The sequence below is a fragment of the Tympanuchus pallidicinctus genome, unplaced genomic scaffold, assembly GCF_026119805.1.
Source record: "Tympanuchus pallidicinctus isolate F22 unplaced genomic scaffold, pur_lepc_1.0 scaffold17, whole genome shotgun sequence".
In the NCBI taxonomy this organism is placed as follows: domain Eukaryota; kingdom Metazoa; phylum Chordata; class Aves; order Galliformes; family Phasianidae; genus Tympanuchus; species Tympanuchus pallidicinctus.
In genome coordinates, this window is record NW_026294690.1 from 19,415,599 (window position 1) to 19,442,239 (window position 26,641).

At 36.8% G+C, this 26,641-nt stretch overlaps 1 protein-coding gene across 8 annotated transcripts in view; it reads right to left on the reverse strand.

Annotated features, from left to right (window-relative positions):
• NR2C2 (nuclear receptor subfamily 2 group C member 2) overlaps positions 1–26,641 on the reverse strand; it is a 37,685-nt gene that overhangs the window by 3,584 nt on the left and 7,460 nt on the right. For 5 of the 8 annotated variants that reach the window (XM_052678673.1, XM_052678667.1, XM_052678671.1 and 2 more), the window contains 13 exons: positions 22,940–23,050; positions 21,830–22,030; positions 19,396–19,498; positions 18,252–18,431; positions 16,223–16,370; positions 14,320–14,413; positions 13,474–13,607; positions 11,843–12,020; positions 10,881–11,002; positions 10,249–10,388; positions 9,469–9,606; positions 7,879–7,984; positions 3,621–5,062 (listed from right to left, as the gene is read on the reverse strand). In XM_052678673.1, the coding sequence (XP_052534633.1) occupies positions 4,888–5,062; positions 7,879–7,984; positions 9,469–9,606; positions 10,249–10,388; positions 10,881–11,002; positions 11,843–12,020; positions 13,474–13,607; positions 14,320–14,413; positions 16,223–16,370; positions 18,252–18,431; positions 19,396–19,498; positions 21,830–22,030; positions 22,940–23,011 (1,791 nt within the window). In that variant the 5' untranslated portion in view covers positions 23,012–23,050 and the 3' untranslated portion in view covers positions 3,621–4,887. Of the gene's footprint in view, positions 1–3,620; positions 5,063–7,878; positions 7,985–9,468; positions 9,607–10,248; positions 10,389–10,880; positions 11,003–11,842; positions 12,021–13,473; positions 13,608–14,319; positions 14,414–16,222; positions 16,371–18,251; positions 18,432–19,395; positions 19,499–21,829; positions 22,031–22,204; positions 22,898–22,939; positions 23,051–26,641 lie in introns of those variants that run through there. The other 3 variants (XR_008205655.1, XM_052678670.1, XM_052678674.1) reach the window with 3 other exon arrangements.

Genomic DNA, 26,641 nt, shown 5'->3' on the forward strand with positions numbered 1-26,641 from the left:
AGTGCAAGAAGCCTTTTCCACTTACACTCCCCTTTACCACGCCTTCTCAGTAATTTTCATACAAAGCCATTTTACAAATTATTTTCTGACACTCAAGATGCAGTAGATGCTGACAATTTGACCCTCCTCCACCCTTTTTCTCCTTTGGGGTGACCATGGCTGCCCATTGCTAATTCCACCTGGATAAAATGAGGTATTGGGTTTAAAGATGTTGTGTGCTGCTGCCAGAACAGGCCCATATTTGTCATCAGAGCAAACTGTCACCACATCTGTTGTTTGCCACTCTTGCCATACAACTGGGACAGACAGGAACTCACTCACATGTTATTTCTGCTCTTTCACTTACGTGGCAACAGCAGAGTTGAAAAGAAGCAACCTACCCTGTTTTTGTGCTCTACAGAGTAAGTGAAGGAGAGGAAAAAGGTTTCATATAGAAAAACAATATATATTTTTTTCCTGTGGAATGTGATAGTAGATAGACAAGTACTTACTGGTATTTACCGGTGCACCTGTCCTCTCCTCACTAAGCAGCGTTCACAGAACTGATAGCTGGGCACTCACATCATTTATAGGCTACACACCGAGTTTCATTTTTACTTTATAAGCACCTTAAATGCTGTGGAACTGGACAATTATACTATCATAACTCACAGAGTTCAGTTGGTTAAAACACTTGCTGGAAGCGTATGTTAGGCTGACCTGCCAGTTCGCCTCCCATCGCCAGTTCAAACAGGTCTCCCTCATTGGTTATTGTTACTGTTATTGCAGAAAGCAGCTTTCATCACTGCTTCTTTGGTAGAATTCTGAGCCTGCTAAGTCTCTCTTTCCTGGCTACCTCTTAATTTCAATGGCTGGAGAAACACCAGTATCTCTACCACCTTGAATGAAATTCAGGAATCAGTGAAAAACCCTGTGTATTATATATAGCAATGAAAATACTAAGGTGTCTTACAGCCTCTAGCAAAGAAGATAAACTCAGGAGACTGGTTTGACCCGGAAGTCTTGGTCCTGGCTCATTTTCCCAATCACACTGCAGAATATGCCCTCTGCTGAAGGCACAGACAGCTTTCAGTACAGAAACCTTGAGTCGGTGCTATTTACATTATTGCTGCCCTGAGGGCCAAGTGCTTCAAATGATGATTAAAAAAAAATCCCTTTGTAAATGATACCAAGTAATCAACAAAGACAAACAATACTTTCATGTCTCAGAGTGCTGTGACATTTGAGCCTTCTCAATTAACTTTGTAATCTGCTCCTGAGAACTTGCTTTAGCTGGGAGTTGAACTGTGTGATCTTCAGAGGCCCCTTGCAGCTCCCCACAATTCTGTGGCTCAGTGAGTTCAAGGCAACTAAAACAGAGTATTGTATGCTTCCAAGGATCTCACTTAAAATTCCTGGAGATTATTATTATTTTTTTTAACCTGCTTCACAGCAGAATATCTCCATTTCATTTCTAAGAAGAATAAATAGCAGAGCAAAGTGACTTTTGCACATGGCCTTGTCCTGCATCTCCTTGATCCAACATATGTAAATTACCATACCTTCTTGTCTCACAAATGCAATAAAAATATCAAAGCTAACCCCAAATGCTCCTACACTGTCATCTGTCATTGCTCTTTTTCCATCTACGAGATCCAAATCCATTCCTTCTCAAGAATTAGGAAGCAAAGTGCACAGACCTTGGACATTACTGCCTTATTATCACTCCCTATACATACCAGTTTTGGTCAGTACAGAATTGTAACAATTTTCTGAATGAATTACTACCTATACATACACAAAACCAAGTTCTGTTCCATTTAGTCAGATACTTCATTGCTATTTTTCCACCAGATAATACTTTCATTTCAAGAGTAGCAGAAACAGGACCTGGAAGATTTTGAATTGTATATTTTAGGCACTAAGTCGAGCTTCAGTGAGATTACACTTTTCTTGGAACCACTTTTTGAGTCTAGTTCTGTAAACACAAGTTTGGCCTTTATTAGGCCTGTATGAAAACAAGCTATCTCCATACTTAGAAGTCAATAAATCATTTTTCAGGAATTTTAAAATCCTGTTCCATATTTACAAGCAAAAGGCTGCACTTGCAGAAAAGAAACAAAGCGAAACTCATTTAGAAGTTAATGAGATTAGTCAGCAGCTGCTTTCCACTCACTGGCAAACTCAGTCCTGACACTAGCTACACTAGCCTTGTAGTATTCTCTGCAGTACCAATGACTTTTTTCCTAACGTAATATGTTACGTTAGGTGGAATATAGGGGATCAGAATCTATGATGCAGCTTAACTGCAATCTAGGAAATGAGTTTAAAATTCTCTTAAGCTTGCAGCTGTACCATGCCTGCTGTTCTGCCTTATGTTAGATTGGCCTGAAAACTCAATTTCCGTAAGGTGAAAAATGAACATGGATCTCAAAAACTGTATCTGCTCTATTTTTCTTATTTCCTGCCATTGCTGCAAGGAACACCTTCACTGCTGGCAGAAAGAATCACTTTGTCAGTTCTGCATCTTTAGAACACCTCCCTTATATTAGCAGACAGGTAAAGGAAAGAAAAACATTCATTGAATGAACTAAAATAGCTCTGCTGCCAGATAACACTTGAAATTTAGTGTAAAAGGAGTCCTATCCCCACTGGAGAATATGGTTTCATATGGCAGCAATTGCTTTCAGTAGCTCATTCACACGCCAAACCTTTGACTCTAGCTCTTGTGATCAGGAATATTTCATTTCTCTTTAACAATGCCTATTTAGTTGCTTAAATGATTTTTTACAAAGTATTGGAAGAAAATGATTTTTTTTTTTTGCAACAAAAACAATCACAAGTTGAGTGTATACCACTTCTAGAACAGTAACATGATGCCATAAAATTTACCATTTTAACAAAACCAGCCACAAAGTTTTCCAAGGTAGGTACTACTTCTGTTGTTGATAAAGCTCCTATTTTTAGTTCTTATACCTTCAGAACAGGGACTCTGCACCAGGTGTGCTGACATGACCACACAAATCATACCGCAGTGCAACAACTACTACTAAGTCCTGCATTCCAGTTGACTTAAGGTTCAGAATGCAGGCCTTCCACCACATTAAAAGTATAATTTCATTTGCTAGTATTACAGCAAAAGCTAAGAGAGAAGTGCAATATTACAGATCTCCACATGTATACCAGACTTCTTGTTACGCACTTTAGAGAACATGAATGTTCTAACAGTGGTGACTGTACAAGACCCTAATGCATCCAGAAGCTAGAACTACAGCCTCTGCAGTCACGTAACACTCGTGGCATAACGAGCTGTACAAATGTGAGTCTCCTAATGAGAATCTAGAAGTATACCAGGTTCAGAGCTTTTTATTACATCAGAAGCTTTATGTAGACCTGCTTCAGATCTTTGCTACAATTCAGACTTAAAAGACATGAACACCAACCTGGTTAGTGTTCCTAAATACGTGTCACTAGTGGAAAAAAAAAAGTGCTGAATTTCTCATTAGATTACTGTCACATAAGATTATGCAAACAGAGAACATCTCTATTATACAAATGATTAAACTAATTGATGCAGCTAATATGCCAGGATCAGATGAAGATCTTCACCGTGATTTTTTTTTTTTAAAGAAACAAAACACTTTGTTTAAAATACTTAATGTCAATTATAATAAATTATACTTAACTAAAAGCAATGCTAGCAGGTAATGACCAGTACAAGAAATCATGTTGATGCCTCATCACTCTAGATTATTAAAAAAGTCATTCATTTTATCACTATATCAGTCATTAACTGCAACCGTACATAAAGTAGTAAATCCCAAATTCTCAAATTGAGCCGTAAGGCAGCTGGAATCGCTGCAAAACTGGAAGTGCTTTGTCTGATAAGGGGGCAGAAAAAATTGAGAGCTTTATGGCGTTCTCTTGTTGACAGCCAGAGGTTCTCAATTTTCCAGGTTTTTCCGGATGAGTGAGTGTGCAGGAGTACAGATAGAAGGAGCAAGTCTGCAGATACACAGACCATTCTAAAAGGGCACCTCTATTTGAAAACAACTGCTCTTCCAGTTAATGACTGATTATTTTCCACAATCAAAAGGCTTCCTATTAGGATGATATTTATCACCAATTTTGAGCTGAACAGAAACTTTAAGGAACCTGAAGAACTCTCCATTACTGAAGAAACTTTTTTTTTTTCCTCCTAGTTTTGGTCATTTCTGTAGTACGTAGCAGTCACTACAATCAATTCATGCTGTTAGTAACAACTGCCCTAATTTAACAGTATGGTTCTTTATAACATGGATATCCAAGAATCCACATTATTATTTAATGTATAACATAGAAGCAAGTGACTTTTTGTGGAATGATTGTCTCCTGTAGCATTCTACATTTTCACAGACATCACTAGCATTTTTACTAAGGACATATGCAATTTTTTCATCCTTCCTACTCATACACAGGATGTTGACATCATCGCTTTGATGAGAAGTGCTTACAAAGTGCTAGTATTATACCCCAGCAATTCTTAGATATTAATTTCAAGGATATTTTTAAATCTACCTATACTGTTCATTTTTACTTTTGAAGTCATCTTATTACTCATCTCTGATATTATAAAACTCTATTTTTAACCAGTGATAATTTCTAAATACAAATCACGTGAGAAGTACGTTCAGCAACCTATAGCCTTCTGAATGAAAGGCACGGAAATACTCCTTACGGCAGAAAAGGTCCAGTAGCTGCTCTTTCAATAGCTGCTTCAATCTTGTCGGTGTTAGCAAACAGACAAAGACAAATCCGATAGGAAACAGTAACAAGTTGGAAATATTTGTACATACCAAAATGTTATTCACTTCTTAACTGTACGTTTCTGTGAAAATTACTTTGATCCTCCAAATTGTGTTGCTCCCACTATGCAGACGTGCCAGTTATTTGACCATTGTATTCTGCTGTTTCCATTTTGAGAATGTAGGGGATTATGCTGTCAATTGGAACATTTCCAATGAGACCAGTGAAAAATAGTTCCTCAGTAATGCTAGAGCTCATCAGCCTAAGTGCTGGCAGGCGAACTAGAATCCGGGCTAGCCTGAAAAAGAAGTTCAGCAAATTATAAGTACACAAATTTCAAGTTTAAAATACTGTGTGGCTAAAGAGCTGGATCTGCTATTTTTATTACCAGAACTAATGAAAGGGAGTAAAAAGGCAATTAAAACTAGTTCAGCTACCATAAAAAGAACTATTACTCTCTATCTAACAAGTGAAATGGAAAGCATCTGGTTTTTTTTACTGGTTCTTTGGTGAGCAGGACATACTATTGCCCTTTGCAGATGTAAGTATGTATAGATACACCATTCAATTGCTCTGCTTCTGAAATTCTCAGCTCTGGAAGCATCTCATGGTTCACGACAGTGTAAAGATAAGTAATATTCCTACTGCCTAATGCACTGTTTGCACAATTTAAAGACTCAATTATTTAAAGTTGAAACCATAAACAGTACAGTTGCCTAGCAACTTAATGACAAGCCAAACAGCAAAAAGGGGCCTGCGTATGTATGAAAAAATTAGTGAATCTGCTCCTGATGAGAAAATTAATTTGGAAGGGCATGCCGTTATTTATGTGTACTTTCAAATGGTGTGTTTTTTGCCTATAAGGATTTTAGCAGACATCCAATGTAATAAAGTGATCACATTATACTTCTGGTCTTCTAGTGCATTCTCAATTTTAAAATCAAGAACCATGTTGGAAACATACCTGCTGTGTGTACATGGCAGATATACATCACAACTGACAAAATACATGCATTTTTGGATTTGGATGCATGAAATCGCAAAACTTAGGCAGCACTGAACAAGCTGTTGGAACGCTAGACTGTCTACAGAGAGAATACATAAAGGCCATTCAAATAATAGACCACATCTTGTAAACCATAGAGGAAAACTGCAAAAAGATTCAAGACAGTGCTATTTTGTGAAAAGATGGCACCTCTGCTTCTATTTCAATTTGTGCTAGCATTCAGTTGCTCAGAAGTAATCAGATTGTAGCTTCACATTCACACATGGATAAATCTAAACGACATAAAATACAAAATAGGGTTTTGGAAATGCAACTCTAATCTTCACTCTGGAGTCTACTACTAAGAAAATTATTACTAAGAAAATTAAGTACATGAAACAAATTCTGTATTTCTTTTTATGACTGAAGTCCACTTCTCATTCACAAAATGAGAATAATTGAACTGTATATGGAAGAACAATGTTGGATCTGTGGATACTTCTGGAGCAGAAATTCCATCTCCATTGCATTTAACTGGGAATCCTAACGACTCACACAGCACTTATCTCTATTAGAATCAGTGCAGAGACCAGTTTCTGAAATGGGAGCTCTTTTACAGTTTCACTCCCTCCCCCAACTCCAAGTTACACGTTCCTCAGAACTTGCTTAAATATAAGGAATCACATGATTATAGGTATATCTTTGACATGGAAATGACTCTCACAGTAAAACAAAGTTCAAACAGTCCTTCCAGTACTAAAAAGCAGCTTAAGAATCTAGAGGGATACAGACTTTTCCCATGACCTGACTGTGAAAGGCACGGGGGGTGGTTTTAAAGTAAAAGAGGAAATTTAGGTCAGACGTCAAGTGGAAATTCTTCACTCAGAGAGCAGTGAGGACCTGGCACTACTGCCCAGAGAAGCAGTGGTTGTGGTGGTTGCCCCAGCCCTGCACAGGGCTCTGGTCAACCTGAGCTGGTGGGGTGCAACCCAGTCCACAGCAGGTGGTTGGAACTAAACGTCTTTTAAAGTCTCTTCCAACCCAAACCATTCTGTGATTGTAGACTTACTAGAAGTTGGAATTCCCCTTGTAGTACTGGGAAAGATCTTGTTGTGAAATTCAAAAACAAAACAATTTTGATGGAAATAACTCCATCAAAAGTTATTTACTCCTAGGCAAGCAACAAACAGAAACAGCTGAGAGCTGACAAAAACAAATCAGGCACTTCAAAGACAAGTCCTTGGAAATGTAAAAAAAAAAAAAAAAAAAAAAAAAAAAGTCAAGGTGAAAAGAAGCAGGAAGTGAGAATTTCTTATAATGGAACATTAAGAGTTCTTTACTGTTTTACATATATAAACCTTAATTTTTCAAGGTCTCCAAATGAAATAAATATTTTTCTGCACATGTCTCTTGACAAATAGTTAAAGGATGATAATCATCTTTTATTATCTCAAAGTCTCTTTGACAGTTAACTTGAAAAAGGAGGCAGTCTGACTTAAAGAACTTGAGACTTCTAACATAGACAGTAAGCTCTCTATTTTCCTAAATACAGAAATGAAATTCTCAAAAAAACCAAAAAAATACCAAACAACAAACAAGTGGTAACAAGTTTAAACTAAAAAAAAAAAAAAAAAAAAAAAAAAGGGCAGGTTTAGATTAGATATAAGACTTTCTCCTCACTATGAGGGTGGTGAAGCAGTAGCACAGGCTGTCCAGAGAAGCTGCGGATGCCTCAGTGCTGGAAGAGTTCAAGATCAGGCTGGATGGGTGTTTGGGCAACCTGATCTACTGGGAGTGGGAGGAAGACCGAACTAAATGGTCTATGTGGTCTCTTCCAACTGATCCATTTCATGATCAAAAACAAAACAACACAACCGAAAAAGCTACACAAACAAAAAAACTCACAAACCACACAAAAAACCCAGGCCTCACTTAGGAAAAAAAATACAGGTTTTGCTTTATTCTATCTTTAAACAATTCTTCTTGCTTTTGTGAACAAGGTTCTGGCTGTTTCACCTTAATAGTCAAGAACAGATGTCAAAAAGGAAGTTACAACATCATGATGCTATTTTGCACTTCTGCCAGCTACAGCTCACAACATTGTTTTGGGTACTATAGACAATAAATACCTATAAGTATCTTCTGGATAGGTTTTTTGTACATAGTCCTGCAATTCCATCTGTGCCTTCTCCTGGAATTTTTCTATTTGGGTTGAACTGTTCAGACCAGGGTGATCTAAAGAAACAAAACATTTCTGTATGTCGATTGTTTCCTTCTAGGTTGCAAAGTACATGTGCTTACATGATTTAAACACTGTATTGTGATCTTTATCATGACAGTTGAATAAATTTAAACCATTCAATTGAACATTTGCTTCCTGGCTGCACAAGTGGCATACTCACTTTTCTCTCCATTGCAGGCTGTATCCACAAGAAAGCAGAAAAAGATTCATCTTGTTATATACCAGGCAATGACATTCCCAGTTTATGTTCCTAATTCTGTTTTTAAAACATATTTTCCTCAGTAATTTTAATTATCTATGCAGATTGAGTAAAATCTTATTTTTTTTCTTGACAGATTGATTTCTTGATCTTGAAACTGTTTCATGTTTTAATTCCACTTGGCTCTGTACCTCAAAGAGGGTCACATGATCAGAAAAACTGGAAATGTGACAGACTTGACTGTGCCCCAGTATTTTCACCATTGTGTGCAAAGAAATGGGACAGAACCATACTGAAGTTGCTTGCCCCTCAGACTTGCATGAAAGCCCTAATAAATGTAAATCTAATAATACAATCTACAGAAAATTTCCAAAAGCAATGTCAGGACACTGGTATCTTCTAATTAAACTGAGTTTTTATTACAAAGAGAAAAATAATATCAAAGCAAAAACCAGAAACAACAACAAAAAAAACACTAACAAAAAAAAAGCAGCCTCCTAACAAGATATTCATTTTCTTGGTACTTTGTTAAAAAGTGGTAGATTATTTACTTGAATTCAAGATAATTATGATTCAGGGCAAGACCTTCCTTTTCACTCAGTCTGTCAAGCAGTTTTAAATTAACCTTCCAGCATCCTAGGAACACTTCTCTCCCTGTGCTGAAGAAACTGTCAGCTCTCCTTTCTTTAATATTCTACCTTGTAATTCCAGAAAACATGTAGCATGTTCTTTAAGGAAATCCTCACCTCATAAATACTATTGATCATGCTCTACATATCTGCTGTCATTTCGATAAGACAGAAGACAGCTGGCTTGCATTTAATTCTGGAGATTTGGTAGAGGCCCCATATATAAAATATATGAGTAGAAGTACCACTATTACACCATTCCTCTTACAAGTGCCTTAAAAATATTAACACTGATGTCAATTTCTTCCTGTCATTTTCAGAACATATTTTCTTCTGATCCTTCCCGCCATTTGCTTCACTAATATTGCTAGATAACTTATTACTTATCAGCTGAAGATAATTGATATTCTAGTCTCCTAAGCCAGGTTTACAAGAAATTCTTGATAGACTGGAGCTGTAAATAACACAAATGTGTTGGTCCAGAATTATTTTAAATATATATATATAGTTTGTGATAAATCATTATGGATCACTAATTTTCCCACAACTTAACAGTTTCATCTCAAGCTATCAGCCTCTTGAAACATTCCTACAACATTAACATATGAATGCTTATTATTTAAACAAATACTGTTACTAAATTCCTTACCAGGGCTAAATAGGACTATAGCTTTAAGGTATGCATATTCATATCCATCAATATCAATCTTGGCCATGCTGTTACAGAACTCCTGAAGTTTCCAGATGTGTTCCATGACTTGCTTTATCCTGTCTCCAGAAAGCTTATCTACAAAAAGATAATATTTTTTTCAAGTGAGCTCAAGTACATCTGATAAATTAAACAGCATCCTTTTCATGAAACAAGTGACATATCAAAGTATTTTTGTGTCATTTTGTTCCACTCACAAAGAAGCAAAATTGCTTCTGACACGTTCTTGTCAATACCAGACAAAGTATTCACAGGTAGGCCAATAGTCAAAATGAGTTGAAATCACCCAACTGGTGGAGGGGATCTCTGGCTACGCAGCACTCCTTCTCAGGAAGCAGTTTAGGTCCAGGGGATGTTCTCCCTGCAGTGGCTGGCCTTTGTAAGAGCCCAGTGTGGCTCCACTCTGGGTCCACCCCTTCTGCTCATGTGGAGAGCACAGACGCACGCACTTTGCCTGCGCTCCCTGAGCCAGCTACACCCTTTCATCAGGTGCTCAACCAGTCACCAGTTCAAGCCCAAACCTAACCGTTTCAGACCTGCTTCCCTACACATTTGGTATTCTAAAACCACTTAACATCTAAGTATAGCACCTTTCCCCCCCCCAGGATCCAGGGGAAAAATTCTGCCACCAACTAGAAAAGGTTTTGTGAGAAATGTTATTCAAAGTCCATTTGGAACCCTGTACTAAACATACATAAGAATCACATAGTGAACACGTACCTTCCTGTATGCTGTTCTGAAGATGGTTGACAATAGCTGCTAGGATAGTTGACAGACTCATCACTTGCGCACACTGTGCCAGGCCTAAGGTAAACAGCTCATTCCAGCAGGCACGCACAAGGCTTGTATTACACTCCTGGCTATGAACAACAAAATCAGCAGAAGCTAATTTTCATATCAGGTTGGTATTGCTCTCTTTATATTATACCAATTATAACAATCAGTAACAAGGGTTAACATATTTCAACCATCCTACTAAAACAGCTTATATTACCATATTACAAGTATTTCAAAAAGCAAAAAGTAATAGATCAACTACACAAAACCATACAGGTTATCTGTAAAATGGTGCTCACCAATTCTTCACCAAGATTTCCACAAATTAAATCCTTCCTTTTGATTCAGTTTTAGCTTCTGCAAAAGCAGTAACATCAGATATTGTAGTTATCCCTTCCTCTGCCACCATCTATATTACTGCTGTTCAAAAAGGTGAACACTGTATAGCCTTCACACATTTTAAAGAATTCAGTAACAAATAATTCACTCATTTAAAAATTCAAAATAGTTCAAAAGCATTAAGGTCAATGCTTTAATTAATTAGAAAGCAAACCAACAATAGAATGTCTATTTACCCAAGTGCTTGAAATGCAGGTATGGATCTAGCCCAGTGCATAGATAAGAACAGTAGCCGTGATGCTGACTCACAGATGTAGTGTACATTAAGATACTCTGGCATCGGACTGGGCATTGTCAGCTGCAAAACGTAGAGTACAATATGTACAGTCAAGGTAGAAAATAATTTTTATTATCAATGAAGTAACCACTGAAAACATTCAAGCTAGTCTCATTGTCTGTCATAAGCAATTGTTTGACAAGATACTGCCAAATTTAAACTTCACTAAATAAGTCATTACTTCTTGGAAGGAAAGCAAAATGAGGATGGGAATAGAAATAACATGAGAGCTCAAATGTTTATTCTGAATCATTTTAATTTCCATGTAATAACAAATCTAACATCATGGTACTATGAAACTATTTTCTAAAACTTCTTGAAAGTAAAGTAAATCCTAAAATAGGAAAATTGTAGAGTATGAATCTACAAACAAGACACCATTAATAGGAATAAGCGGGTTATGATTAAACTGACTATTTAGGTACTGTTATTTCAGTAATGATCTTTGTAACTCTTTAAACAGTGCAATCTGATAACAATGATTGTAATTGTTTCTCCCACAATTTTCAGTGTGTTCTTATTTGATTGGTGTAATTGAAAGAGTCTAAAAAGGCACTGCAACCTCTTATTTAAAAGATTTGTGTGTAACAAAAGTTCTACATTACCTAGAACTATAAATGAACTACGCAAATCAGTACTACATGGATGATATGTTAAGTGATTATCAACCATAGCAGAAAGTGAAATAAATATCTTCTAAAAAAACATTTATGCATTTAACATAGATCATGCAAGAGCAAAAACAGAACTAGATTCTTTCAAATATCAGTTATTCTAGATTGCCACATTTAATTTTGCTAAAGAAAACTCATATCTTGGATTACGTCTTACTGGTTTAGTAAGACACGTCAAGAAATGTACCTTAAATGTAACGTGCGTATCTGTAAGTAAGGGTCCTTCCACTTCAATAATTGGCGTCGACTGGTCTCTACTAATTACATGAATATTCCCTCCTCCTGTAGGATCCATTCCATCTGCCAAGTTAGGAGCTGCTGTACCATCTGTGGTATTGAGTGCTTTGGCCAAAGTATCAAATGCCCTGCAATAAAGAGCAACAGTGAAAGCATTTCCTCACTCTCAGGAGTTTTCAAAGAAGTTAAATAAAACCCAATGAGGCATTCCCACTCAGAAGTTAGGGTAAACAGTTCCCATGTATGGTAAGACATGAGGCCAGGTTTTTCATTAAAGCCTGGTTCTTTTGTACTGTTTGGACATTACAGGGAATGCCCAGTATACAACCAATTAAAAAGAGAGTCCCACCTCAAAAACATCTCAATTTCCTTCTCCTGAGGACAGTGCCTTAGAAATCTCATGACAGTAATATAAGAAGGACTAGTTCCTATACTTTATACTCCAGCTGTTGCCACTGGAGAAATAAGACTGTGTAAATTCCTTTTTTTTTTTTTTTTTTTTTTTTTTATGATGACTGAGCTTAGGTCTAGATTCAGAATTTTATGCTCCACTTCAATACTAAGCAATACTATAACGGTATTTCATAGTGTTGTTCTGACACTTTTTATTGAGAAATTGGGGGATTCTTATTCTTTTAAGCAGAAAAAATGACTACAATGTTAAAAAGAATAAACAGAAGCTGCAGTGGCAAGTATTTTAAGGTATCAGTTAATAACAGACTTAAGAGCCTAAAGTAAAACACCTCTTACAAGTCTACTTGAGAAACACTGGAGAGTTTTAAGGCCAAGTATTTTTCTTATTTCACTGTACTGCCAACTTACGTTTTCCTTCAAAAACAACAACAAACAACAATTAAGAAAACAAAAAAACATTCCCCCATCCCTAGAATTTCAAGAGTGTGTTGTTTTTCCTCATTTAATGAAGTATTCAAATTTTTTCTAAACATTAAATTTAAAAAATGTTTATCCATCTTACTTTAACCACAATTATCCCATTTTAACCAACTGGTATTTTGGCAGTACAATCTCACAGCAAAATCATACAGAACCCCAAGAAAAAGCGTTAAGGGCAACAAGCACTTCACAGGAGAAGCTTGCATATAACAAGCCTGTCAAATAAAGCAATATCAAAGCGTTACTATTCTCAGCACTTCTGAAAGCCACAAGCCAGTCACTTATTCAAGCACTGAAAGAGGCTGCCCACAGAAGTGGTGGAATCCTCATCCCTTGAGATATTTAAGAGATGTACGGATGCAACACTAAAGGACATGATTTAGTGAAGGGTCTTGGTAGGTGAGATTGACACATGGACTCACTGAAGTTGAAGGTCTTTTCTGTTTTATAATTCTACTCTATTCTTGTTTTTCTTAGTATGAAACCTACTTTAGCCTCAGACCACTATCATTATAACACGTCACAGTTCTTCACAAGCAGTCTACAGGCTGAGACAACAGCCAAGTCCAGATTTCCAAAGAACTGTTTTTGTATTTCTCAGTACTCGGCAATCTCTACTGTGTTTGATATCACAACACCAAATTACTTCAATATACAAAATACAAAATGCTAAATTAAGATGCATACCGTGAAATTTCACTGGCAGATTGCTCTTCTTGTTGAATTTCAGAAGTATCTCCATTATTTAGCGAGTCACTGAGATTAGCAAGAGATGTTACAACATTTGCTAGTGTTCCTAAAGCACCCTGGCTTGTCTCAGCCTAAAAAGGAAGAACCATATCAGTGAATCAGAATTATAGGTGCTACATCATACTTTCTTTTTTTTTAATTTTAGGTTTTTAATCTTTGTGTTCTTTTTACTCTTATGTATTTTTCCATTTCTTGATCACCTACAATGGTTCACATGTGATTGACAATGACCTTTAAACCCTAACTCACAACCTCTGTTGACATATTGTACAGAGATCTAGTTATGGTGTAAATAAGTGTGAAAAGAAACAATGTCTCTGTTGATGAACTTATTTTACCTCTGCATTTCTACAGATTTTCAGACTCACCCCAACCTTCTCCTCTCAAGTGCAAGAATGACTCATGTTTGTGTACATAGCTAAAACAGTTTGTATATATGCATAATCAATGAATATTAAGATGTTATAACTACAAGATAAACAAGAGAGTTAGGCAAAGCAGATTATAATAATAAAAAGAGTATAGAAAGCTTACCCCTATCCTGGACTCACTCACAAAACTCCAGCAGAGCAGATCTCCAGCAGAGATCCTTCCCCACTGGCAGCCAGCTCTTAAACAGATCTAGGAGGGGTGCAGCCAGGCTCCCCCTTCCTGCAGCACGGCTGCATTGCCTTCACCTGTGCTCCTCTGCCTGACTCAGTGCTCGCCTCAGGTGATCAACCAGAGGTTCAGTTCCCATACAATATATCAATATGTTCAGAACTTAACTGAAAGAATTCATACTTTAGAGTCAGCAGCTAGGAGGATGGTACCATCATCCCTGATCAGAGGTTGTTGAATATTCACAAGCATTCCTGGATCAAGAAGACCTGCAGACCTGTTGAAAACCACAAGCCATGTGGCAGTTAATGGTACCTACACAATGCATCATAGGAAGAATATGTAACAGCACATAGAAGAGTACCAGTTTCATGAAATTGTAAATTTAAAAACTAACAATTTATTCATTGAAATATCAGTATTTCTGAAATAGTTTCCAAAAAGCTTCAACCACAGGAAAACTTTTCCTGTGCAAAAGTAGTGACAGTTTCCTAAACAGATATTCGCCTCGTTCGTTTTTGAAATTGGTTTATTCTGTTTTATGAAAACTCTTAAGAAGCCACCTAGCAGATCTGAAGTAAAGCCTTCTAAGGCATAATTCTGCATTCCAAGTTAGATAATGGACCAGCAGTAAATAAAGTTGAGTCAATAAAATTTATTTCACATTACAAAAAAAGTTGCATAATCAAGTTTATTTAAAAATCTCTGCTGTCTTTTCTTCTGCTGCTTTTTGATCACGCATCATTACTCTCCAATCTATTCAAAGGACACAGTGTAAAGTCTCTGTAGGCAGTAAGTATGATTTACAGCCACAACACTCCAGGCCTGTGTAATCCAATATAAATGGCCTCGTGGAACTGATAGCTTGAAGAGTCTGACACTAACATTGTGAACTACCACAGGAAGCAAATTATCATGCCTTCTGCTAATCTGAGTCCTACATAAATAAAAGGGTCACACAATTAGTGTAATATTGCTTATAGGAGGGTAAAGCATCTGCAACACAAGGAAATCCTGAGGTAGCAAATGTATCTACAAGTAGTATTTTTGAACAAAATGACCAGCAAATGAGAACAACTGAAAAACAATTCAGGGAATTTGTGGCTTAAGATTCCTAATCGTTGTGTCATTTATCCAAAAAAATGTCTGAGTAAAACTCATGCACACAAACATACACACTGAATTTTGAGATCCTATGTTTATACATGCACACACACACACACACACTAACTGGAGCAACAACTTTCAAAATGTGGTATATTACACTGAGTTTTATTTTATTCAGGAAAAGAAAATTCTGCCTCTATTTATTATGATATTATACCATACTCATGTATTTTCCCTGACTCCCAATAGGGAAAACTGAGAACACAAAAACCATATAGGAATATCATAGTATCGTGGAAAGTTCACAGAATCATAGAATCCTTGGAGTTGGAAGGGACTCTTAAAGGTCATCAAGTCCAACCAACACCCCCACAACGAACAGGGACATTTTCAGCTATATCAAATTGCTTAAAACCTGGCCCTGCCTGATCCTGAATGTCACAAATGTCTGGGCATCCACCACTTCTCTGGTCAACCTGCTTTAATGCGTCACCGCTCTTGCTGTAAAAACCTTCTTCCTTATATCCAATCTAAATCTTCAATATAGCAAAATGAAACCTCAGGTTTACAGTCTGTTTACAGTCTTTTGGGATCTGAATCATCCGTCACTGTAGGCTCTTCACTACTGTTTTCAGGAAGGGGAAGACTGAAGTCTGCTATTCGTGGATCTGATTGCAGCACAGTGTGCACCTGAATCCATTGCACTGGTAAGTCTCCATGTTTTTTACTTGCATTTCACATATTTGTCCTGCTTGTGCTTTGATATGAGCTACACCTCCTAACTTAAAACCATCTAACTGTACTCACACAAAGACAATGATGATGAACAGAAGATACTAGACTGGTCTTGGTAACGGAAAAACAAAACTGGAACTCTTTTATTGGCCAATGCTTTAGAGCGTAGGAGGAAAAAGAACATAGCTGTGCCTGCAATGCACAAATAACCTTAAACAACACTTTTTTTTATGTATTTACTCACCGTGCCCCATCTTTATCTGCAACAAATGTTGGAGTTGCTATTAGAGGGCTTCGTAGGTCTTTTCTAATATATATTTTTTCAGTGGAAGCTGCACAGTTGGTCGGTTTTTCACGCTGCACATCAAAAGGCTTTCTTTCACTCTGAACCGCTATATGAAGATATAAACATGCAGATTCAAAAGAAAATGAATGAACTACTAAAAAGGTAAAACTCATATAGTAGGATTTCTGTTTTAATAACTACAGTGGTGAGTTAGTTCAGCATGAAACTGAAATTTAATATAAAGACCAAAGAAACATTTCCAGTTTTGCTATACTTGTGCCTAAGTAAATTTTAACTGACAAAGGCACAGATTGATCATTTAAGTTTGCTGAACTGGAGGCAAAGCTTGACTTTTCACAGGTATTTAGGAGACAAAACATTCTGCAACGTACATTAGAAAAAAAAAAAGGGGGGAGGGGATTCTTATTCCAGGTAAAGCTATACACAAAGTCTTAGCCTTACTCTGAATGAGTAGAAACAATACAAGTTAGCTACAGAATTTTTCTGTTACGCAAGAAATGCAGCTAACTGCCCTACATTACTCTCTACATCATACGCAATTCTCCCATTCGTTCATTCAGGCCAGTTAGGGAGCAGCATTCTAAAAGTAACCTTTTCAACTGGAAACATTTCTAAATTCTGAAAACTGGAAGAAAATAAGGTTATTCTCCAATATGCCAAACAAGAACTTTAACTCTTTTAAAAAAGAAGAGAAATGAAAAGTACTTCTTTATAACACTAAGGTGTTATTATTAATCAGATTACAGAAAGTTACTTGGAATCTAAGTCACTAATCTTACAAATTCATCCATAGTTTGGCATAACATTTCACCATGTCAATTTTTCAACTGAAATTGAAATGCAAATGGAAACAATACTACTATGTATTCATTGTACAAATCAATCATACAGTGGTTATTGCTCTACAAGATTTAACATTACAAACAAAAAATTTAATCCTACTATATAGCTTTTTTCAACGTAACGCTAAAATACATGGATATGTTTCTTCCTATCCTTGTAAACAGCAAGCTATTTATTTGTTCATCCTGTTTTTACTAATATTGTTAGTGCCAGGAAAATTTAGGGCTTAGTAAGTAGATGTATTTATTTTCTATGCTTGGTAGATACGTAGATATTGATCAGAAACCTGGACCAGTGCACAGCAAAATCAGTATGCATACATCCTAACAACACCAGGATGAAAAGGGTTTGCTTCAGAAAATGAAGCAGTTTCTTCACCACAGATGTCACACCTCATATTCAGTGTGTGCATAGCCCTCTGGATTTCTAAAGTGTAAATACAACAAAGATCTCATTTACAAAATGAAATTCTGCCTCCTTTATAACTCAGTGGCTGGAATTTATCTTGATTAGATCAGAGTAGATAGAAGAATGAAATATTTATTGCTTCACCTTAAATTCTCCTTAAATTTATCAGAGAGCAACAAGATAACAGGCTTCATGAAGTGCTGGACTGTAGAAGCAGAGGGTGCTATAAATTGGAATTAAAATGCATTGAAAGAGTTATTTGGATTCTAGCACTGGAACTGTAGCTAAGTATTGCATACAAACAGGAAAATGAGCTTTAAAATGACCAAAATATAAAAAAGACAAACACTTCCCATCTCTGGGAAAAAGAGAAAAATAAACCTGCAAAAACTGTTCTGTACATGCAATATTAGACTTAGACTTACATCCATCTTTGTAGAAGTATTTTGTACTATACACATACGCTGTATTTGTAACATGCATACCAAGATGCGTGACTAACTAGACTGCTCTAGAACCACAGGTAAGCTGAGATACATATAAAAACTAATGCACATTAAACATAATCAGCAATGAAAGAAAGGTGAGATAGATGGATATCAAAAGTTCTATTTCCTTCAATCAACATAGACTGAAATGAAAGCATTAAAAACCAATAGTAGTACACAGTTTTTAGTTGATAGGCACACTCTCACATTAGGTAATTAACACTCACATTCCATTTTCATGCCCATTTCTAGACATTTCTTAAGCCTACAGAACTGGCAGCGATTCCGATGGTGTTTATTGATGATACAGTCTTGGTTGCTACGACAACTGTAGGTCAGATTCTTCCTCACACTCCTTTTAAAGAAACCCTTGCATCCCTCACAACTGACAGCACCATAGTGACGACCTAGGAAACATATATACTGTCATAAGAAGGAAATAACTCCCGTTTTAACATAAAAATAATTATCTTAGGCACCCTTATTTTGTATTCTCATCAACATTTTGGACTGCAGAAAGCATTAATAAAGAAACATCCTGTAAGGCTTTAATACCTTTTGTCAGGACTTTTAGGTGGGAAAGTGGAGAGAAGGCGGTCAAGCCTTTATTTGAATAAGAGGCCTCTGAAGTAGTAGTTCCCACTTTATCTGCTGTTACAGCATATAAAGGAGCTTTATAAAGGACAGCACATGCCTGAAGTCGCATTAAAAGAACACACGCTAATCATTTAATTAAATGGAGATAAGTAATTTTGGAATAAAATCTGAAATTCAGTGTTTAGTCAGAACTCCTGTGCAAATTAATGCTGATATTGTTTTAATTACATAAGCACTTTCATAAAATGCTTCCTTAGTTAATGTTGAAATTTTTTTTAGTAGATTGCTTGTTGAATGAATCTGAAACCACTGAGGACTCGCTTGATCTCTACTTGCCTCTTTCTTTAACAGTAAAAAACCAAAATCCCCAAGAAGTCCTGTGTTTGTCAGTGATCTCTAAGAAGCATTTTTTCCTTGAAGCAGGTAGACTTTTCTAGGCAACACTTACTGCAAGGCTGCCCGCAGCTCTGGGGAACAGGACTTAACTCTTCAAATGGTTTCAGTTACTAGGAGCTTTGCAACTGTTATTTCCTCTTTCAGCACATGCCAATTTATCTTTACTCCACTGTAAGTACAAATTAATATTATTTCGAGCAGAGCTGTACTACTCTGTGCATATAGTTATAAACGTATAACATCTCTTTCCACCTTAGATTCAATTGCCTTTGCCATCAGCACGGTTATAATCATTTAAAAACACATGATATCTCCTTTCTTTCACCCTAGTAATGTTTCCAGTCAGTTTCCTGAATACTGCTTTCTATGCTTCCTTACCTGATGCTTTATCACCACAGACCACGCAATATTCTACTACCTGGGCCCGCTGAACATCAGCTTTTCCCAGCAAACGTTCCACCGAAGCAGAGTCTGTCACTATCTGAGTGAAAATTCCAAAACAAGAAGAGGTAACTAGGCAGTATTTTCTGCTGAAAGGAAGGAGCTCTGCCTAGGGTTGGTGTATCAACAGGCAAGAGGCAGAGAAAGGTGAAGACAAATATGACAGATGTGGAATGAAATTAAATAGTATAAAATAAAGTTAATGAGCATTTTTACTGTCAATGCCAAGACTATTAGAGAGCCAAAGCAAAACACAAATCCCAAATTGTACTCCCAGCTTTGTTCAACAGAAGTTCCCTCACTTGTACAGTCAGCAGTATGCTTCCTTTCTTGTAAATTACTGTCAAACAACTGCTGTGATTTAGCCAAAGATGGTTGTACTCCACACACTCTTCCCAGACATCCTCACAGTAGCTAGTACGTATATATGGTTTGGAGGATACAGCCTGAAACAGATTAATTATAGAAAACAGTCTGGCTTCTGAAGACCTTGGATCCCAAAACTTAGTTGAAAACATTCAACTCACCACAGAAAAATTAAAACAAAACAAAACCTACTTGGTAACAGATTGTGCAACATTATAAAATGAATTTTCAAGGACTGTTGACACAATTTGTCAAAAAAAATTGTATTAAAAAAAGATACTGCTCACTGTAAAATACTCTCTTACTCTAATAGTAGGAATAGGAACCAGGCATCAGCTCGTATTCATTCATTTTACTTTTTTAAGAGGGGGCTAGGAAAAAAATCTCAAGTTTCACTGGAAATGGATTATTGCTTATATGATTTGTTTTTCAGAGTTCCCGTTGATACTACAAGGCCCACAAATACAACAGAGGCTATAAGCCAGCAGAGTGCCTTTACAGCCACGAAGGCCAATTGTATCCTAAGATGCATTAAAGAGTCTGATCAACCAGGGTGAGGGAGGTGATCTTTCCCCTCTACCTCGCCCTGGTGAGGTCACATCTGGAGAACTGTCTCCACTTCTGGGCTCCTTAGTTCAAGGCAGTTAGAGACTGGCTGGTGAAAGTACAGTGGAGGTTACAAAGATTATGAAGGGCCTGGAACATCTCCCTTACGAGGAAAGGCTGAGAGACTTGGGATGTGTTCAGCTTGGAGTAGAGAAGGCTGAGAATGGACCTTATCAATGTTTATAAGTACCTAAAGTGTGGTGAGGTCAAGTGGACGGGGCCAGGCTCTTTTTAGTGCACAGCAAGGGGCACTGAACACCAGTTGAAACGCAGGAGGTTCCATATGAACAGGAGAATGACAGAGCATTGGAACAAGCTGCCCAGAGAGATAAAGGAATCTCTTTCTCTGGAGATATTCAAAACCTGGATACTTTCTTTTGCAGCTTGCTCTTAGGAACCTTCCTTAGCAGGAAGGTTGGACTTATAATGAAATAAATGCTGTCTTTGCATTGCAAAAGGATGTAATGACTGCAAAACGGTTCAAAGAGGCACCATGGAGCTCAGATACATTTCTACTTGCAGAAATGAAGACCTTGAATTTTTGAGTAATGTAACAAGATGTACCAGTACAAACTGGTTCTGTAGTATGAATGATAGTCAGAGGGAAATGTTAACTATAAGAGGTTATTGCAGCATACCATGATAGGTAAAAGCCAAACAAGAAAGGGAGGACAATACAGAGGAGTAACCCAAGCAGCAAAGTAAATAGGGACCAGATATCTGCTGAGGGAATTAGAAGCATCAGATTAGAAGCATCAATTCTGGAGTCCTCAACCAACAAAGAAACAGGGGAGGGAATTTGCACTGGGAAGTAGGAAATATAAACTGCCCCCTCTCTCTACTTGCATCCTTTTATCCTTGAAGTCACCTGCTATTGCAAAAGCGTGAAATAATTTGTGATTCAAAGCAAATTCTGCCTGAGTCTGGAATACCGAACACAAGCACTTCTCACAGACTAGAAGGTCTGTAGAGGCCTTTTCTAACCCCTACAATTCTGTGATTCTGTGACAGCTTCTGCACTGAAGAACATTAATCCCAATACTGTGACACTGCACTGTGAGCCTATGTTTGCCCAGGTAAGCTCTATCATTGCAGATCTGTAAATCTTTACTAGGTCTGAAAGCTTGGCACCCCTCACAAGCACCAGCTTAATTATTTGTGTATGCTTTCTCATAACTGGAATTTCAATGAGAGGCAATGAATACAATCGAATGCATGAGAAAGATGAAGACAGCGTGATTTAGGACTGACTACCGTAGCCTACAATTGTTATCATCTAATCCATGTTACAAAATTATCACAATTCCTGATGTCTTACAGGAATTCTACATTTAAAGCACCGAAAAGTCAAAAACTGAAACAAAAAAAATCTGTGGTTAATCTTGTTTACCATATTTACCTGAATTCTGCCTGGCACAATGTTGTCTGCAGTGGTAAAGATAAGTTGTTTGGCATTAGATGTCTCAGGTGCTGCCAAAATCACCTTTCCCGCACCAGTTCCATCTGGACTGGCTAAAATAAACTGTTGCTTTGGAGACACAGTTGAGTCGACTGCTGTCACTATCTGGATTTTTTGACCTGTCTGCTGATCAGTCACAATCTATAAAACACATTGAAGAACGGCATGTTTCTGTGTCACAATTATAAAATACTGTTTCATAAATGCCCTTGCTACTAATTACTTTGCTATCTGTTAGATTCGTGCAAAGTTATAACTGCAAAATAATATAAACAAAACAAGTTGTTTAGAATATTTCTTTATCTTCATACCTACCATACAGAAGAGAAATATTAGATAAATTCGCGAAAAGTGGGAGTTCATCTGGTGAACTGGTGGAGGTTGTATGCCCAGGACCATTTCAAATGCCTCTCCTGCACCACCTCCGGCAAAAAGTACACGAGTATTGCACTGGCACAAAACAAGGCCAAGGACAGCTAAAGAAGTACTGCAGCACTTTAGTAACGCTAATATTTAGTTTTCATACCATTTGGTACTGCATACATTTAGAATTCTGATATAGTAATGCTATCTTTATATTATCCATGCATAACAACAATCCACCAGGTAGTAATACAAGCGCTCACTTCAGCCTTCGCAGGCAAGTTTGCCACTGGTTCTTTCTAAATGTGACAGGGAGAGGGAGGGAGGGATAGAGGAAGGAAAGGAGAAAAGTCTTTAATGATGATCTTAAACGTTCTGACTGTCTGTTGACAGTGTCTGTGCATTTGGTATGGTTAGAGCTCATGCAACTTGTATATGTAGGCTGTTTAACCCCTGAAAATATTCCTCACTCCACTACACCAATACAGTTACTATATACAGCCAACTAGCCATCATTAATCGCATCCTTTGAGAGAAAGAGTTCTGGTCTGCGATAGAAATGATCTATTCTTACAGATTTTGAAGAAACCTTCAATAGATTTTAATGCTGTTTTGTATAAAATGGGAGCAGGAAAAGGGAAAAAAATGAAGTCGTAACAGCTTACTGCTAAGCCAATAGATTTTTACCTGAATGCGCTGTGGTGAGCCTACAGAGGAATCTGTGGAAATAATCTGGATACGCTGGGAAGGGCTGGTCATCACTGGAGAATCAGATAGTGAATTCTGAATAGTTTGTACCTGTAAAATAACACACAATTCTGATTTATACACTTCAAAATACAGATGCTTACTAAACGTCAGATGGCTTTAGCATTCAACCTACATTTAATGGAAAGGTTACAACCATTAAACCAACTCAGATATTTTTTCAATAAATTACAGGTATATTGGTTTTGGGTTTTTTTTTTTTTGGAGGGGCGGGATAGAATGAACCTGATAAATGACAAAAAAAAAAAAAACAAACCCAAAACCGCAAGACCAAATCAAGGCATATTCAAAGTTACAAAACAATTACAATTTTTCACAACCAAAGAAAACAGTTAAATTGCACGAGTCTTCGGTTTACTGAAATGCAGAAATGCACTTTTCTCAACTTACAATTTTCTATTCACCCCTTTTTTTCCTTTGTGTATTTTGTTTTTACAATGTGTCATGTTAAATATTTCATTATGTTAAAAATTTAAAATAAAAATGTCCTCAATCCCGGGTTCAAAGATGGGACAAGAGATACACAGAATTTGTTTGAAGAGTACACAGACCTTCTACCCAAACAAACATACACTTCATTTTGATTTCTGATCTTATCCATGAAGTTTTCTGAAAACTTTACAGAAAGTAAAATTTACCTTTAAAGTTACCTTTACAGCCTAACTGAACAAAATGGTAATTTCACTCTCCAAGTAAAAAGTAAGAAAAATCTTAACAGGGCAAATATTTTTAGAGGTAAAAAGTTACATTTATTACAGCTAGTAATCTGGATATCTCTTTTTGTGTGCTGCTTGCCTCCCTCCCATCTTCTTTTTCCAAGTTGTTCTGTCTTTCTATTTCATGGTACTGCAAGCTTTTTTCTTGAATGTATACTTCTACAGATATCAGCACACTCAGCACGTATTCAAGTGCATGCAGGTAACTTCTGTTATTTTAGTGAGGAGTTCACTAGCGTGATGACTGGCTCTGCTTTCCCAGTGCATTTCCCAAGTCAGTAATCTATGACTTGAATTGATAGCTTAACTCTTGTGAGAAAATTCAAACAAAAGATGATTTTGTTCTAAAGCCATATACTGCACGTGCTCACCAATGTTTTCAGACAGGATCAAAAATATTTGAATAACAGTATACATGACATTCTGTTGCAACAGGTTACAGAAAGTAACACCATTCTAAGCAGTAGGTAAATATTTACTGTAATAACACTGCACTTCACTCCAGAGGTGACACTACTGTCCGCAGGCAACAGTATGACACGAATACTTTTTAGTCACATTCTTTTTGAAAGTTATTATATAAAATGATAGAAAAAAACAACACTTTGGAAGACTGCTGACAGCAAACATTCCACGTGCAGCATGTCTGAAAACAAAGTGTTATGAATTGTTATGACATGGTACACACTTCTATAGGTATTCCATCCTAGTGGGAATAAAATACTGCAGTGATGTATCATAAAAAAAAGAACAGAATATTGCAGTCTGGTTTCTTCTACACCCAGTTTAAGCCATAACTATTGAAAACCAGGCAAATAGGCCAGAACTCTATTCTTTGGAAGAATGTTTTTTAATCTCAACAAACTATATGCCTAAATTATTACATCTGCTTAATGCTAAATAAACCTTATTTTCAGTTTAACAGATTTTACATATTGATAGTTTCAGAATTTTAAGTATTTTCATATTGTAAACTTCATAATTTACAATAACTGTAATTAAGAATTGCAAACAATTTGTGTTTTCATAAATGCCCCACAAATACAAGTTTACAGTTTCACAATATCTACAGGGCTGCATTGAACACAGAGAATCACCCAGGTTGGAAAAGACCTCCAAGACCATCTAGCCCAACCATCCACCTACCACCACCATTTCCCCACTAAACCACATTTCTTAGTCCCACCACTACACGTTTATTGAATACCTGCAGGGACGGTGACTCAAATACTTCCCTGGGCAGCCCATTCCAGTGCCTGACCACTCCATCGGAGAAGAAATTCTTTCTCTAATCCAACGTGAACCCGCCCTGGTGCAACTTGAGGCCATTTCCTCTAATACTGTTGCTAGTTACATGGGAGCAGAGGCCAACCAACACCTCACCACAGCCTCTTTTCAGGTGGTTGTAGACAGCGATATGACTGGTTATAGCATTCTACATAGGAATTAGAGTACCAAAATAGCCCAATATCTGCAGAGACAGGTGACCAAACCTAGGAAACTCAAGTTGTTTTTATTACATCTTATTTCAAATAACTTCTGAATGATTTACTCATCTGAACTTGTATAGGTGAACAACAGGGTAGTGTCAGTTTAATCAGCTCCTGTTTAATATACAAAAAACTTAATTTGTGAAGGAAAAAAAAACAGTTTGGATAGAAAGGAAAATTTACTGCACGGTCTCCTTGGGAGAAAAAAAAATAAGTCTTAAAATACACAGCACTTTTCATGAAGCCACACTGTTTTACTCTCCTATTGCCCATATCCTACGTAGTCCCATATACTGTAGAAGTAAAATCTAAAGCTGTATTTAAAACAAAGGGCACAGAAGTTGAATGACAAATGAGGCAAACGAACAGGTAGACACACGTGTAGTATACTCTCATTATTAGATGATATTAGATTACCCAGCAGTAGAGAGAAATACCTAGGCAAGAAAACAAGAAACAGAAAAGTACCTATCAAGAGACTCCCAGTGGACACAAATGAACATCAGCTTCCTTGTTTAAATTCAACGGCTACTGAAAATATCAAGTTTATTTTCCAGACTGCCATTGGTTGACAGCAAAGTAAGAGCCAGGATAGAAAGTCAAATCAAAAAAATGGAACAGTTTACAAGAGAGGAAAAAACAAACAAAACAACCTTCTGTAATATTATGTCAGCTGAATTTCTACCTTGAATGTTTTCATACACCTACAATGAATAAGAACAGATATAATTCTGATGATTTATTATTATACTCATCAACTGTTACAAGTTTGACTTCTTAAGTAGAAAATGAAGAAAGAAACAGCAGTCCAAGCATATGCACCATTCTCTACACTTTTAGAGATTTACCAGGCTGACTTCAGACAGCTTGCATAAATGCTATAGAAAAAAATTGGGATTCTAATTAAAGATAGCACAAATCGGATGAAAATATTCTGAAAGCAAATTTCTCATAAATGCTCATTTCAGGAAGGTCGCAGTTGAGCGTGACGTTAGGCTCATTTTCAGGATTACATTTACCAAATTCCTACATCAGCATACTGTTCAAAACAAACATCACACCTGTATAATGAAAAACCTGTATAATGCTTAAACAACCACTGCGGAAGCTGTACATACAAAGACCTACTTAAAGTCAGTGACGGTACATTTTTGTAATTCTGAATTATATTTAAAAAAATTAAATGCGCCCCAATTTCTTTAAGACAGGAAGCTTTCCAGAGAAGATGAAAGAAATAAACCAGCCTTGTATCACAAAACTTCAGTGAATCACATTTTACACAGACTTACTTCACAGTCCTTAAAACAAACAAACAAACCCCCGAACACACTGATATCCTGACTTAGAGACAGTTAGAAAATCATGAATGTCATGTAAAAAAAAAAAAAAAAAAAAATCATCTCAAGACCTCCTAA